Source organism: Tetrao urogallus (assembly GCF_951394365.1).
Source record: "Tetrao urogallus genome assembly, chromosome: 6".
Lineage (NCBI taxonomy): Eukaryota > Metazoa > Chordata > Aves > Galliformes > Phasianidae > Tetrao > Tetrao urogallus.
In genome coordinates this window covers 50,501,921-50,516,632 of record NC_136819.1, presented here as the reverse complement: position 1 = coordinate 50,516,632, position 14,712 = coordinate 50,501,921, and the positions used below count along the sequence as shown (strand labels likewise).

General features: G+C 40.3%; 1 protein-coding gene across 6 annotated transcripts in view; it reads right to left on the bottom strand.

Annotated features, from left to right (window-relative positions):
* The window catches only part of MARK3 (microtubule affinity regulating kinase 3), a gene marked incomplete at both ends in the record, with an annotated part of 58,827 nt that overhangs the window by 37,918 nt on the left and 6,197 nt on the right, over nt 1-14,712 (bottom strand). For 4 of the 6 annotated variants that reach the window (XM_079537873.1, XM_079537874.1, XM_079537876.1 and 1 more), the window contains 2 exons: nt 2,267-2,320; nt 8,241-8,432. In XM_079537873.1, coding sequence (XP_079393999.1) covers nt 2,267-2,320; nt 8,241-8,432 — 246 coding nt within the window. The remainder of the gene's footprint in view (nt 1-2,266; nt 2,321-8,240; nt 8,433-14,712) is intronic. The other 2 variants (XM_079537875.1, XM_079537877.1) reach the window with 2 other exon arrangements.

The window sequence follows — 14,712 nt, the reverse complement described above, 5'->3', positions numbered from 1 at the left end:
TCCTCTTCCCTAAGCAAAAGTGGCAGAGCCGTAATTAGCTCCTGAAACAAGAGCTGGAGTAGCTGTTGTGTCTCCCACAGGCCGCTCGCTCCCCTGAAGAGCGGCACTGCTGAAAACTCAGCGGTCAAAGCTGCAGCCGCAGTGAGAACTGCTGCTCGAGGGGGTGAAGCACCTCCAGCAAGGGCAGCTCCTCCTGCAGCTGAAGGATGGGTGTGGACAGTGTAAAGCTGGAAACCAGCCTTAATTCCCTTGTTTCACCACCTGAGGATGAGCAGACAAGCAGGCGGCAGCCCGTGCTCCACACCCCACCTCTTCTCAGCAAAGCCCTTTCCTCCCCACTGAACCTCAGTAATTCATCACTCCCTCCACAAGTGCCAGCCCAGAGGCTTCCATCTCAACTCACCCTGAACCCAGGGTCATGCACACAGTTTGCTTCCAATGCAGTGCTGACAATGCCGGAGTGGGCAAAAGCTTTCAGAAAAGCTTTGACAAAGCAAAATCGATAAGTAATGCACTGCGTGCTTACTGTGCTCAACACTAAGCACTCAACATTAAGGAAATGACTTTCCACTTCTGAACGGAGAGCATGGACATACCTTGCTAAACCTTCTCTGCTCATGTAAAAGTGAGCTTGGTTAGAGAAGAGAACACACTGGCAATCTCAGTCTCCAAATCCCATCAAATTTCTATCCTGCTATTTTATACTGCTCCTCCAGACTCCCATTTAGGGAACCTACTGGTAGGAAATACTGACTTACAAACCACACCTTAATGTTATACAGCCTACATAAAAATGAAATGACAGCAGAGCCTGAGAGGTGAGTGCAGGCCGAGCAGGCAGCAGCCAAGAGCTGCAGGGCTGCCATGCACACCTCCAGCCAGCCATTGCTGAGTGAGCTCCAGCCAGCAGGGAAGGGCAAGCTCTGCACCTGGCTTTTAGCTCCAGCACTAAGCATCTCCAGGTAACACCACTGGAAGGAGTAAGGTTTTACTTTTTCCTTCCAGAAACGCTGCCTCTCTGCTTTTCTCTGACCATTTCTTCCGTGTTTGCTGACCCCCTCCTGTTCTTATTACAGCTTCTGTTTCTCTTCCAAGTAGTTAGATTTTTTTCAGGTATTCCAATTTGCACAGATCCGCAGCACAAATCCTCTTCATCTAAATCGTCACATTATCTAATTTGCATTTCATTTCCTTCCTGCTTTGCCAGAAATTAATAATAACATCACAAATTATGCTGAAAAAACTCTGAAAAAACTGTAACCACATTACCTACTTTCATCCCATCTGCAGGGGCAGTGGGGAGCAGTGACATCATTACTTGCTAAGATGATGCTGCCTTCCTCCTGCGGGCTGTTCTTTCTCTCTCAAACAAACCACAGAATGCAAGAACTTGTGTATTTTTCCAATTCACTTTTGCAACATTAATTTTGATAAGAACGATTTCATCACGCAATCTTTTTAGTATTGGCATAAAACCCAAATACGGATATTCTCCAGTTTCCTATTATTCTATAATTTAATTTTATCTGCTGGTAAGTTCTGCATATTCTCTCCTTCAAACAGAGATATTCCAAGGAGCTCAAATAAAAAACCTTTTAGTGCAGTGCTCAAAAGGACAGAGTTACAGAAGTCCTAGGTAAAGTGACATTTAAATGTACTTCCTGCAGGCACTCCGAAGCAGATTGGCTCGCCTGATGAAAGAGTAGGATTTATCACTACTTACTAAAATAGATAAGGCGATACAACTGTAACAGCACATTAAACACTTTAAGCTAAAAGGAAGAAACCAGAATAGTCATGCTCTGAGTTATTCCATAAAACTGTAGCACCTTTTCAGCTGAAAATTGTGTGAAAAGCATAGACTGCCTGGCCTTCAGTTCAGAGGCAATGTTTTCAAAGCCAGCTGAGGAGGACAGGACAGAACACACTTTCTATTTGTAGGCTCGACAAAATGACCAGCATGAAGGAGGCACAGGGGCGTGACACCAAACCACAGACGTTCTCACTTGTGGGAAAGGAAGCAGCTAACAGCACCGTTTTCTCAGTTCATAGCTCCATACGAGCTCATGTGTAAACAGTACATGCATTTTGAACAACTGCTCAAAACACATCTCTTACGAAACCAGTTATTAAATACAGTAGTCAGGCTTGTGCAAGGTATACAATGCTTCACATTCTTCAGCACAGGCATTCAGGATTTATGGTAGGAGGTGGTAAAAGGAAACAAATTACAATACAAATGGAAAGATCAAATGCAAAAACCTACCTTTTGTAGACTAGTTGGATTCAGCTGTGTTTTGTCAATTATCTTTATGGCAACCTGAAGGAAGAGATCAGGATCAGTATTTTCCATGTGATCAACTGTCAAGTTACAACAAAATGGACAAATCCAGTAGCAAATTGAAAATTACACAAAAATACTTGAGTTTTGTTAGAAAATTATGTAATAATTTTAAACTGAAAGCATTTGAAATTAACGACTTTATTATTTATTTCTACTTCAAACTATAAACAGGAGAGTGGAAAAATCTGATATTTTAATGCTATTAAGAAAGAGAAAGTCACTTAGTCTTTGACTTTACACTAAGATCATTACACATATTACAGTGGAAATTCTGATACCAGACTGTACCCTGACAGAGAGCAGGGTGCCTACAGATGATATTTACACAGCATAATTACACTATGGATTATGCAGAACTGACTGTGCATTGGCAATTTATGAAGATGCTTCTAAAAGCAAAGCTTTCAGAGCAAATCGAAAACACCACAAATTCTGCAAAAACTAAGTTCACCTTTGGAAATTCATTGCATATTTGTATCACTTTGCTCCCTGATGGATACAAAATGAAAAACCACTTGTGTGTCATCAAAAACCCATTGGCTGTACTGCAGCAATTTGGGAAAGTTCATCCCTTTGCCTTTCTCACCTTCTGGGTAAATACTACACAGAAATGTTAAAAAGAACAGAATGAAAACTTCACAAAATAACCAGAAGAAATTCAGTACCATGGTAACTAGTCAGAGCCTGAAGATTTGAGACAATGAATAGGCAGAGATGAGCCTCAGTGCAATGCAATTTGGATACAGGCTGAGTTAAAACAAGGAGGAGGAATCTTGCTAGAATTACGTGCCAATTGGTATTTTTCCCTTCTAAATTATAGGCCAAACATACCAGAAGAAACTCTGCAGAAGCCAAGGAGATGGTGCCTCTCACAGAGGCAAGATGCTGCAAGTCAGCTGATTATAATACTTTGCTGGTACAAAGAAAGGGCTCTCAGTTCCCCTTGAATTTTTGGCTCAAATGGTAGACACTATGCCACAGCTCCCATTTCCCTGCATCACTCTGAGCCATCTTTGTAATCTCATCAACCTGGGCTTGGCAGCATATGGGATATAGAAAATCTTACACCAAAGCAAATTTGTTTCCCCGCATTCAAGTGCAAAAACACATGGGTAGTTATTATGAAGGAGAAGGAAGAGGTGAACACAGCGTTCAATGCCTGGGTGTGTCACTGACTTGCATGATCCATGTGGTGCTTTCTGAAACTGAGATGCAAGATTTATTTTGAGCCCTTCTAGATGCAAGATACTGTGAGATGTCACCAAGAAACTATTTAAGAATAGTTCTGCTTTGAGAAATATCTTCAAAAGGTATGTTACCAAAATTACAGATCACTGTTTCCTGGAGCAAAATTCCATTACAAAACCTTGAGAAATCACTTCAAAAATACAAACAAAAGACATACACATGAAGCAATAGGCATTTTTATATTGGCAGCTGAACACAAAACCAAGAAAGATGTTTATCTCTACCTTCATGCCTGTTGAACTCTTCTCATGCAGGTAACAGTAATTTACTTTCTGGAATCTCTTAACTTCAGATTGGATGTAGAGTGACCACTACCTTTTTCAAAAGCAGAAAGCATTACCTGAAAGCCATCTGCCCCAAGACCACCGATGCCACAGAATACAGCTGTTTCCTTAAGTACACTCCAGTCAGGAGAAACTGCATTTGCATTCTGACCCCTGCTATTCTGATCAATCTCTTAAAGATTTCAACTTGTTTCAAGTCTGGAGGCACTGGGTTTCAGCAAAACACAGCTCACCTCTCACTCTGCGTGGTGTTGCCAACCAAACTGAGAGGTCTGACATTGGCAAACAGATTCAGCCCTGGAGATACAGGGATGATACACACCTCAATGTTCTGAAAGGTAGACTCACAGGATTGTTCAGCACGCTAATTATAGCCTTCAAGGCAGGACTGAGAGCACTACCCACATGAACACTAGCAGTACAGTATGCCAACATGGACTACGAGAGCTTGAACTGCTCAGAGAACAGAAGACAATTTCAGGCTCTTTGATAAGGTCCCCAAACCACAAACAAAGGAAGGCTGCCCTCAAGAACATTTTTCATGAGCTTGAAAAAGAAAATCCGGTTTTACTAAGCACAGTTAGTGAAGCATCAAATTGCCTCCTAAAGCAGAGACTTTGCTTTCTACACAAAGCAAGTCTGGAACAATTTCAAGCATTGTGTGCAGCGGCCAAGGCTGGAAGAATGAAAGTTTACCTACACCATTATGTCGTTGTAGCAGCCATGATATTCTGTGAGAGTATTAGCAGGATTACAACTGCCTTTGCTTTCGCCATACACACTGATAACGCGAGTTAAAACATCCCTCCTATGTGGCTTGAACGAGGCACTTAAAGCAGTCAAAAAAAGCTGAAACAATAAGCAAAGCAACCAAACTGCATTCTGGTTATTTTCTCCCTCTTCAATTTCACTCTTTTTTCCAAATGATGAGCAAAAAAGACAATGGACTCCTTGGAGTCAGACTTGGATCCTGAAAGAATTCTGTCCTAGTAGGAAACTTTAACTTCCTGGCTATCAGCTGAATACTGCCTTTACTGAACACAAGGGTCCATATGTTCTTGGCTGTGATTCCAACCACCTTGGAAACAGCAAAAGGTAGTTTTATCTTTTAGATTAATTTTGGCAATGTGGCAAATTTGTCAGAGGAAATAATCTCTGATAATTTACAGCAGCAAATATATGGCTTAAAGTCAAAGAATTAACAAAAGCAGATTTACAATGGAGATTCTTGATTTCAAATAGGCAGACAGACTACAGACAATAGTCTCCTAGACAGTGGATCTGGAAGGAGTACATCTAAACACCAGCTCTAGTACAAGGAAGCCAACTCCCCCCCTCCTTACCTCCACAGGGAACAGGATATTCACTCCTTGGCCAAATTCAACCCCCTAAGTTGAACTGGTGTTCTGATCTCCCCCAGAGGGCTGCTCATTTTTCCCTTCCTGTGATTTGAGTGTAGGTTCTCATTCTGAACCTCAACAGATACATTCTGAAGATGGAAATGGAAAAAGTCCTTAGATTTGCTTCTGTTAGAAATATGAAAGCTTTCACCTCCAAAAAGAAAATTTTAGGGAAGATGAAAGATGAATAAATACCCTAGAAGAATGCTTGAGCAAATACACCCACCTCACAAGAAGCGATCAGAAAAGTGCAGATTTGCTGCATGACTTAGGAGTTACTCAGTACAGAGACATAAAAAAGGAATAGCTGTAAAGTGAAATGGAGCTGGCATAGCCACACAGGTAAAAAGATGATGAAAGTAGGGTTAAAATACAGCAAGGATGTGGGAGAGACAAAAACACGTTTAAGAGCAACTCCCAAAACTAAGTATTTTATTTTAGGTTTCAGTAGATAGGGTGGAAAAAGGAACAGGAAGAAAGACAGGACAGACAGCAGGAATGAGTGTGTAAAGCAGGAAGTCACAAATTCAGGAAGATGAGAGCTGTCTGCTGAGACCAGACCAAGAAAATTATTCCAGGACTAAGCGTGGTTTGAAGAATCACCTTTCTGTTGGTAGCAACAGCGACTTATAACACAAATACAAAATGATAACATAGATTTAGAAATTGAGAGCTGTTTGGTTTTGGTTTGTTTTTTTTCCACAAGGGAAGAGTGAAGAAAGCACCTTATCAGCCTTCTGGCAGAGCCATTTACCACCAAATTCTTGAGCTCAAAACTTGCAAGGAAAAAGCAGGAAAACAGAAAGATGGGTTAAATACAACAAACTTTCCCACTGCTAATTGTGCCTGATGGAAACACGCCATGCATGCCTACCTTGGCTACTGCTAAGCCTCACTTAGGAGGACAAACAAATTACTGTACTAAACAAACTGGAATGTGCACAGGTCTGTTAATTAGATAAACAACTGGGTGAAGAGATACTAGGTTGGAAGTAAATAAGAGTTAATAAAGAAATAATAAAAAAGAGTAAATACTCTTTTTAATAAAAAAGAGTAAATAAGAATCAGACCTGTGACCCATCCTGTTTAATACCTGTATCAGTGGCCTTCATCACTATGGTTTGACCTCCTATGTTAAGTTTGTTGAAGGAATTAAGAATCAATGTCAAAGACAGTGGAGAACAGGTGTAAAAAAGCTTGGAGATGAGAATTAGTAATGAAAACAAGATTCAAAGTACAAAGTGCTGATGATGATCATGACCAAACCAAACATAACTGCTGTGAACAAGGTAACTGTAATCTAAGGACGGATCCAATAACTTCTGTAAGGGCAAGGGCAGACTAATGGCAGGGGGAAACTGTCATCCAGTATGTTGCAAACAACGCTGGCCACATACAACTAACATAGGAAACCACTATCAATGCACTATAGTTCATCTAGCAAGAAGAAAGTCTTGCACATCTCTCCTACAGGAAAGGAGAAACAGTTCAAAATACCTTCAAGTTATTCTTGCGAAAGTAGCTTGTTTCCTTCAAAGGAATGCACTCCTTTAGGTACCCTGAACCAATGGCCAGATCCTTGGAAGCACTCATGCTTTGAATTGACTGAATGGCATCTATCCCATGAGAGCTGCAAAAACTTAGTACCTAAATCTTTCCAAGTTTGGCCAAAGATTTGATGGCATCCCATGATTTGCTGAAATCTCAAACAATAACAGCACACAGCTGTGTGCAACTAGAAGAAACCATAGCTGTATTTTTGCAAAGCAGTGTGTCACAAAGGCTGCAAATAGGCTCTATGATACTTATCTCCAACACTCATTACCTACAATAATAGCAAAGAAATACTAAGTATGTGTATTTCCTGTGTTAAGAGCCAGTACAGAGGGAAGGAAATTTAAGGGGAAAGTAATTAACTGAAAACTTTTTCTAAGAAAAACCACTAACTTTAACACCAGAAGGCAACCAGAAGGTGTTCTGCTGACCACCAGAACTGACAGCTTTGAAAACCAAACCAAAACAAATAATCCTTCTCAGCAACTCTTGCAAAGTGATGCCTCCTCAGCTCTTCCCAGTGATATTGGATTGGATTCCATATTAACTCATAAAAATAAATTCTCCTGAAGTACTATAATCAACTACTTAGTATTCTTCAAAAATTTCTGCTTTAATCAACATTAATTACACAGGTTTGTCAAGAATAGGTCAACAAGGAGTTTCTCTCTCTTTCAGTATGTAGTGTTGCTACTAATAAGATCAGCACTAAGATACACCTTGCTGTAATGAGCAAACAGCAACATAACTTTCCAAATCAGAACCATCATTAGGTAGAAGTTATTAATTATGTTACAGTGGCATGCAGAAACTAATTGCAGGGCTGAGTTAAACACTATGTAGAGATAGGAGAGTAAGCTTGTCTGCACCACACAGCAGAGCAGCAGACTCACAGAACAAACTGGAATGTCTTCCCAGAGCTGCAGACACTGGCAGAGCTCCTAGGAGACGCATCACTCCAACCAGAAAATGCTGTACTGGGCTATCCAGACCAAGCAGATCACCATAATCAAGGGCATGGATTCACTGCCTTTTCTGACTCCACTTCCAGTATAGTCCTGAGCTGTGCTGGTTAGCAACACCAAGAGGCAATCTTCCTATCAAGCTTATTTGATTACTGTATATTCAGCCTGTTTTCCAGGAACGGAGAATTTAGACACAAATTCTGGTACCAAGCCTGAATGTAATTCACATGCACAGAGATTTGTAGAAAATGCAAATTTAAGAGACCTTTTTCAAAAGAAGCTATTTGAGGATCATTAGAACTAAAAATGCAGATTTTATTTCTGGCTTTTTTCCTAAATCAGTGTTAATATCTCTAGTAAAAAGTTCACAGACTCGGATAGCATTATTTTAAGAGATAATCCCAATGACAGCAATTCACTGTTACTCATTCCCATACCACTTTACCTCTCTGCCTGTGAGGATGTGCCTCGCCAGCTTTACTTTTGCAAAATTCCCCTTTCCAATCGTTTTGAGGAGTCTGTAATTTCCAATATGTGGTTGCTCATCTGCACAGGAAGCTATAGAATTCCTGCAACGAGCTCCAGAGCGCCCAGTTCGAGAGGAAACTTCCTGTCGTCCATCTCCATGGGACGTGTGCTGCAACGAAAACATACACACATAAGGCTGAGAAATAAAGAAAAAAAATCATATCAATGTTGAGACAGTTTAATACTATTGATAAATGAAAATTCTTCTCCAAAAGGGTTTTTTTCTTCTTGTGCTGAGATGCCTGTTCCTACAAAACTTCATGTCTGGAAATACACAAGACAGTCTGGAGAACTATGGAAGAAATCTTCACATATATAAAAACCACAAATATTAATAGGTATAATTAATAGTAATTAATAGTACTTCTTCATCTCCTGGCAAAGAGCTTATTTCTGAAAGAGAAGGTTCCCCTCACATCCCTTAGCTCCCAGCTCACGCCTGCAGTCTATACACCATTCTCATCAATTAAAGCATTAGTCACATACACTCAGTAGGCTGCAGATGTGGAGCAAGTGCTCAGCTCCACATAAGACAACAGGCTAAATTTACTGCCATCCCAGAATTCCTACATTGTGCTCTGTCTAAAGACATCCAGAGGAGGTTTAGGACAAAAAGCAGAAGGTATTCTTAATTCTCCCCTCTCAAAATGTTAAGATTTTCTGCTCTCTTTGCTCACTCTTTTTGCTGATTATAGTTTTCAGAAGCAGTGGCATTCATCAAGAAGTTAAAGCATTAGCCTCAATGAAATCTTTGCTATAACCCAATCACAGAGAAGCTCATTTTTCTGTTCAAACACTACTCAAGCATGCAGGTCAGCTTAGGAGGATAGAACTTCAAGGTTCCTTCAAAAGCACAACCATAGAATGGTTTGGGTTGGAAAGGACCTTCAAGATCATCTAGCTCCAAATATGTAAGTACGTAGAGGCTTAGCTATCATTCCCTCTGTTTCAGCGTCTCAGTATCAAATACCCTTTCACTTACAAAAACATAACCGTTAGATATCTGTTACACCAACAGCCAACAAGGACTTGCAACAATGTGCTCAGGTATCTGTTTAACATATTGTTTGTAGCTTCATCTTTTCCATAAAGCACCACCTTTAGAAAGGGATCTTCAAATGTATATCCCATGGGTAAATCTACTCAGTTTCTATTGGAGACATCTATCTTGTCATCCATTGGCAGAATGGAATAAGCTTTGTTTCATATATTTTATACTGCTTTGGGAATTTAAGAATAAGGATTAGGCTTACCATATTATAAATACAAAAAGCAGCACATATACAAGCCTCCAAGAAAACAACGTTCAATCAAGGATTTAGAAGTATGTTTTCTCTCAAGTAGTCTAAGTATACTGTTCTGTTTCTTAAGGGAAAATTACATTTTCTGTATGACTGAAGTACAATTTCTGCAATATAATGGTGTTTATTTTCCAAATAATGCAATTGCTTTCTCCCTCCTTGAAGTCTGTATCATATAGGGCAGCAAGAAGTTATCTCCATTTATCCCGCATCCCCTTCTGCTCTTTCCAACACTTGCCATGCTGTTTATTTGAGCCCCAAAGGGCCCCATCCAGTTATCTATCCCTTCAACTTCTTCCTGCATTAGTTGTAGCTTTTCTACTCTTGCTGAAACCCGACAGGGACAGCCAAAAACCTGGCAGACAGGTTTCAGTCTGAAATCACCACAGCAAAGGGATGAGAGATGATAACTGAAAAGTTAACAACCGTGGTACAAGCACAAATGAAAAAAGAAAACAAAACAAGAACAAAACACATGCTTGCATGGCACTTGGCAAGTTCATGCACTATTTAATAACCTGATGTAACCCTGTGACCACATACTCTGGCACCTTACGTTCCTCGGTTTGTTAATTTGAGTGCAACAGCTGTGATCAAATTATTTTTAAAAAGCCATTTGTTTCATTTACGAAACACTACTGATAGGAAGGCTAGATCAACCCGCAGAAATCTGTTGCAATAGTTACTATTTAAAAATAAAAAAATCAATGGTGGTGCATATAATGTTTTAGTGTCAATCTGGCTTTGGCTTCTCTTTATGGCCAGGCCATTGTTACCAGATTTCTACTTCCAGTGCAGCACTTAATTACTCTGGTCACATAATCCCTTCACTTTAATAAGATACATGTAGCCTCCCTAAGCAGCTGCTGTAAGAATGATTAAAGACTAGGAAATGTTTCTTGTAGTTCTTTTCAGAGCATTCCAATTTCTCCAACACCTTTAGTGGGGTTCATGCTTGCGCTGCGCACACCATAGCAGCAGCTGTTATAGTTGGACAAAACACAGAGACTGCATTTGTATCTGACCACCCAACAGTAATCCCAACTCTGTGAATTACTGCTTCCCAGTCCCTTCACAAGCACAACTCTCACTCCTGGTTCTTCACAAATATTACCTTACCTTTGGCTGCAGTGCAATACAGTTTCCTCACATGTACCTTATTACATGTTCCTGATGATTGGCCCATCCTGACCTACTTAGTAGTTTAGCAATCTCCTCCTAGTTTTTAGGAATGGCAGTATACATGTCTTCCAAACCACTAACGGCACAAGAACCAAAAGCGTAAGAACCATAACAAGATCTACATTCAAGAGCTTGATAACAACTCCACATTTTCAATTCTATCTCAAGATCTATAACGACTGCTAAGTGCTTACCAATAGAGCATTCTCAAGGAGAGGATCAACACGACTACCTGCATCCTCTCCAACAGCTGAAGGAACTATTAAAGCCAGTGAAATCCTGTTCCAACAATTTCACTGCTCTGCATGCCATTAGTGCCAGGCCAATGCTGGATGTCCAGGATGCCCTCTTCATCCCCACATGCAGTGGCACAGCAATGCCAATCCTTTATACTCCCCTAAACTTTGACTTCCAACACACCTTGTAACAGGTAATGCAGAGAATTTCTCTGTCAGCTCCTAATACCTTCAAGTGTCAAGTCATTCAGACCTGCTAGAAAAAAAAAAGCAGCAACTGCTAATGCTAGATATTAACACCCTCCTAAACTGCTATCCCTTGCAACCAGGGGCTGGGATGTCCTGCACAGGATCATGAGGATATTTCTTGGATGCATTAGAGGAAGGCTCACTTTTAATTCACGTACAGCACTCCAGGAATACAGCTGCCCTATTTATGCGGCACTACACTGAGCTGATGATTTACCTCAGAAAGGGAAGTAAAGCAGAACTAATTAGGTGACAACCTTTCCACATCTGGGCACGTGGTACAGGCACACACACTGCCTGAGCTGCCTGACCTACCTCACGTGCAGTTCAGACATGGGCATCAGGTACACCGTACTCTCAAAGCAGAGAACTTGCGTACAGTCTATTCATAACTCATCTTCCTCATATTCTCCTACTCTGTATAAGCATTATTAGATAAAAAACAGATACTTACATATTCTATTTAATGTAGTAAAACACTTCAGTTAATATGTTTTGAGAGCCTCATTGTCCTCTGTTGAGGAATGACTTCTTGTGTCCTATCATTTTCTTCATGCTTTCTAGCTTCGCACTTAAAGGCAGGAATTAACAGCTGTGAACTTATTTGGATGAGTGTTGATAAATTTAACATAATCTCCTTGTATGGAGGTTTGCATTTCCACCCTAACTCTGATTATTTCTTTTCAAAAACATGACCTTTTTCAGTTGTGTTTTTGGAATATCAAGCTGTGTGTTCCTAAGCAGTTCAGTTCTCTCCAACTGACTCGCTCAGAGCTTGCGTTCAGCTCCATAGAAATCTGTCCATTTACAGCAATACCTAATTTCGACTTCTATTTCATCTCACATCAGTAAATCTATCAGCAAGTCCTTCTTCTGTCAAATACAGAATTATACTGAACAGAAGACAAGCTTTCTAAAAACTCCAGAAACAGGTTTACAGTTTCAACGTGGGTTCTTTTTTTTTACTGATGGAAATGAAGGAAGAGAAGTCGGTAGCATACAGTACTAAAAGGTGCAAAGTCAAAAAGCCATTTCTTTGAGCCCCAAAGGGCCCCGTCCAGTTATCTATCCCTTCAACTTCTTCCTGCATTAGTTGTAGCTTTTCTACTCTACCCAAATCATTTTCAAGAACCCACAGAAGAAAAGCTAAATGGTGTAGGCAAAAAGTACAAATATAGCTGGTCCAGGAACAGTTCATGCCAGGCATTGGATTGTAAAGCATTTGACTACTCAGCTTCCTAAAGGCAGCTTCCTCAGCAGCTACTTTGATGCAGCAAAAAAGCATCATTGCAGTCTATCAGCTCCTATCCCCTCCTGAAGAAACAGTGGTGCAGGGAAGCCTGCTATCCTGAAAGTGGAGATCTGAAGGAATGGGACTAAATGCTATGAGTGGGCTTGTGGACTAGTCAGTGCTCCTGCTTATTTTAAAATCAAGGTTGCCTGAATACTGCTTGTGAGAAGACAATGTTTTCCTCTATATTTCAACAAGCATCAGGTTCAATTTCTAAATCTTTTAAAGACTTCAAAGGCTTGCTTTTGTTTGTTTTGCACATGGTAGGGAGGTCCTCTAAGAAAACCTGTAAGTTTCCAAGCCAATTAGACCCCTGTCCCAACACCACTCTGCTAATACTCAACCCATGACTTGGAAACGCAGTAAAACATCTCCACTTGTGTGACCTTACTGTGAGGGACTGAGCCCAACACTAACTGGAACTGGAACACAACACAAAACCCACCTTTTCACAACAGCCTTCCCCCAGTGATGAGCTGACATCCTTTCATAGCCAGACAAATTAGCATGAAGAGAAAGAAAAAGAAAAGTAAAAAGCAAACAAAGTATGAATGTGCTGGTTAACTGAAACTGCTCTGGTAGGTGTAAGCTTTATCCAGTATCTGTATGCTTAGAGAGATCTTAACATTCCGAGCACTGAAACCCACGTGGCAAGGGATGACTACTGTCAAAGTTGTTGTAATACTTAAAAAGGTGCCAGCAGCTAAGGAAACACCAGGAAGAGACAGAATCTGATATTCACTGGAAGAGCTGAAAAAATATGAAAAAATCCAGCACGGCGAGGACATGCAAAAATACCATATGATGGTCAATAGGAAGCGTTTTTTCTGAAACAGGGAGGACAAATGCTATCAACATTTTTATTTAAAGTGGTCACGGCGCACAGTGTCAAAAATTACTTTCCAATCAACCCAATGAACAAAGAAAAATTAATCTTACAAAAATCTCCAGGAACGTTTACCACCTTAGCTGTCGTCATGTCTGCATGAAACACTACGCAGAGACGTTAGAGAGCTTCTGGGAGAGCTGTCAGACCAGCAAGAACCGCGATAGTCTCAGCAGATTCACTATTTTTAATTATAGCTTAAAAAGTTACAGCCTCATCTTTACATACCTAATAACCTAAACATTCCAGGACACAATAAACATCTGAGACACTAAGTAGATCTCTTCATTACTGCATTCTGTGTACATGGCATATAAACACATGGGAATTTCTCACCCTCCACATCTTTAACAGCAGTAACTTAATGAAAACATATCAGGACATACATCACAGACTTTCAAAGCACCCAAATATTTTAAGTTATATATTTTAAGACTAACTTCCCTGCAACTCTTCCTAACAATCCGATGCACTTTACTTCACATTTATTGTTAATACATTTTCGAACGCACAGACTGCTGAGTACTACTCATGGTAAGAGAACAGAGATTAGCCCTAAAAATATTCACAGAGGGAGTGTCTTATTGTGCAGATATACCCGTGAAAAAGCAGAGTAAGGTATCCTGTGACTGCTTACAAAGGAATTCCGCCGGCAAGTCAAAACAAAGACCTCAGTTTCCAGTAACGACTGAGGTTTCATGGCAAACACTTGGCCATAATTATCTATATAAAAACCAGTATTCAATCTTTAAATCATTGTTTATTATAAAATATCACATTATTTTCCTGTATTACACAATGGAAGATAGCAGTAAGGTATTTTATTCCCTTGCACCATTGACCAGTGCACAAAGCAGGACATGGAGGGGGATGGACCTTGTCAGGCCCACTGTGCTGTGCTTATGTATGCATAACTCTTGTGCTTCATCACATATCTTTAAAAGGTGGTTTTTAAATTAGCTCACTACATAATCAATCTTAAGGAACAACGGCCATGGCTTCCATCTCATGAAATTTTAAATGCTGTCTTACAAAGGCAAATGCTATCCAACATGGCACTCAGTTATCAGCCCACGACAGCAGATTTATTCACTGAGCAATGGCCATTGTGGCTGCTGGGATCGAGTGGAACAACTGAGAGGGTCAGGACTCAGCAAGAAATAAAGAGACTTTCTGTAAATACAGTGTAGTCAGCGAAGAAGTGGAAATGCTAATTTGGATGCTTCCACTGTGAAAAGGTGGAG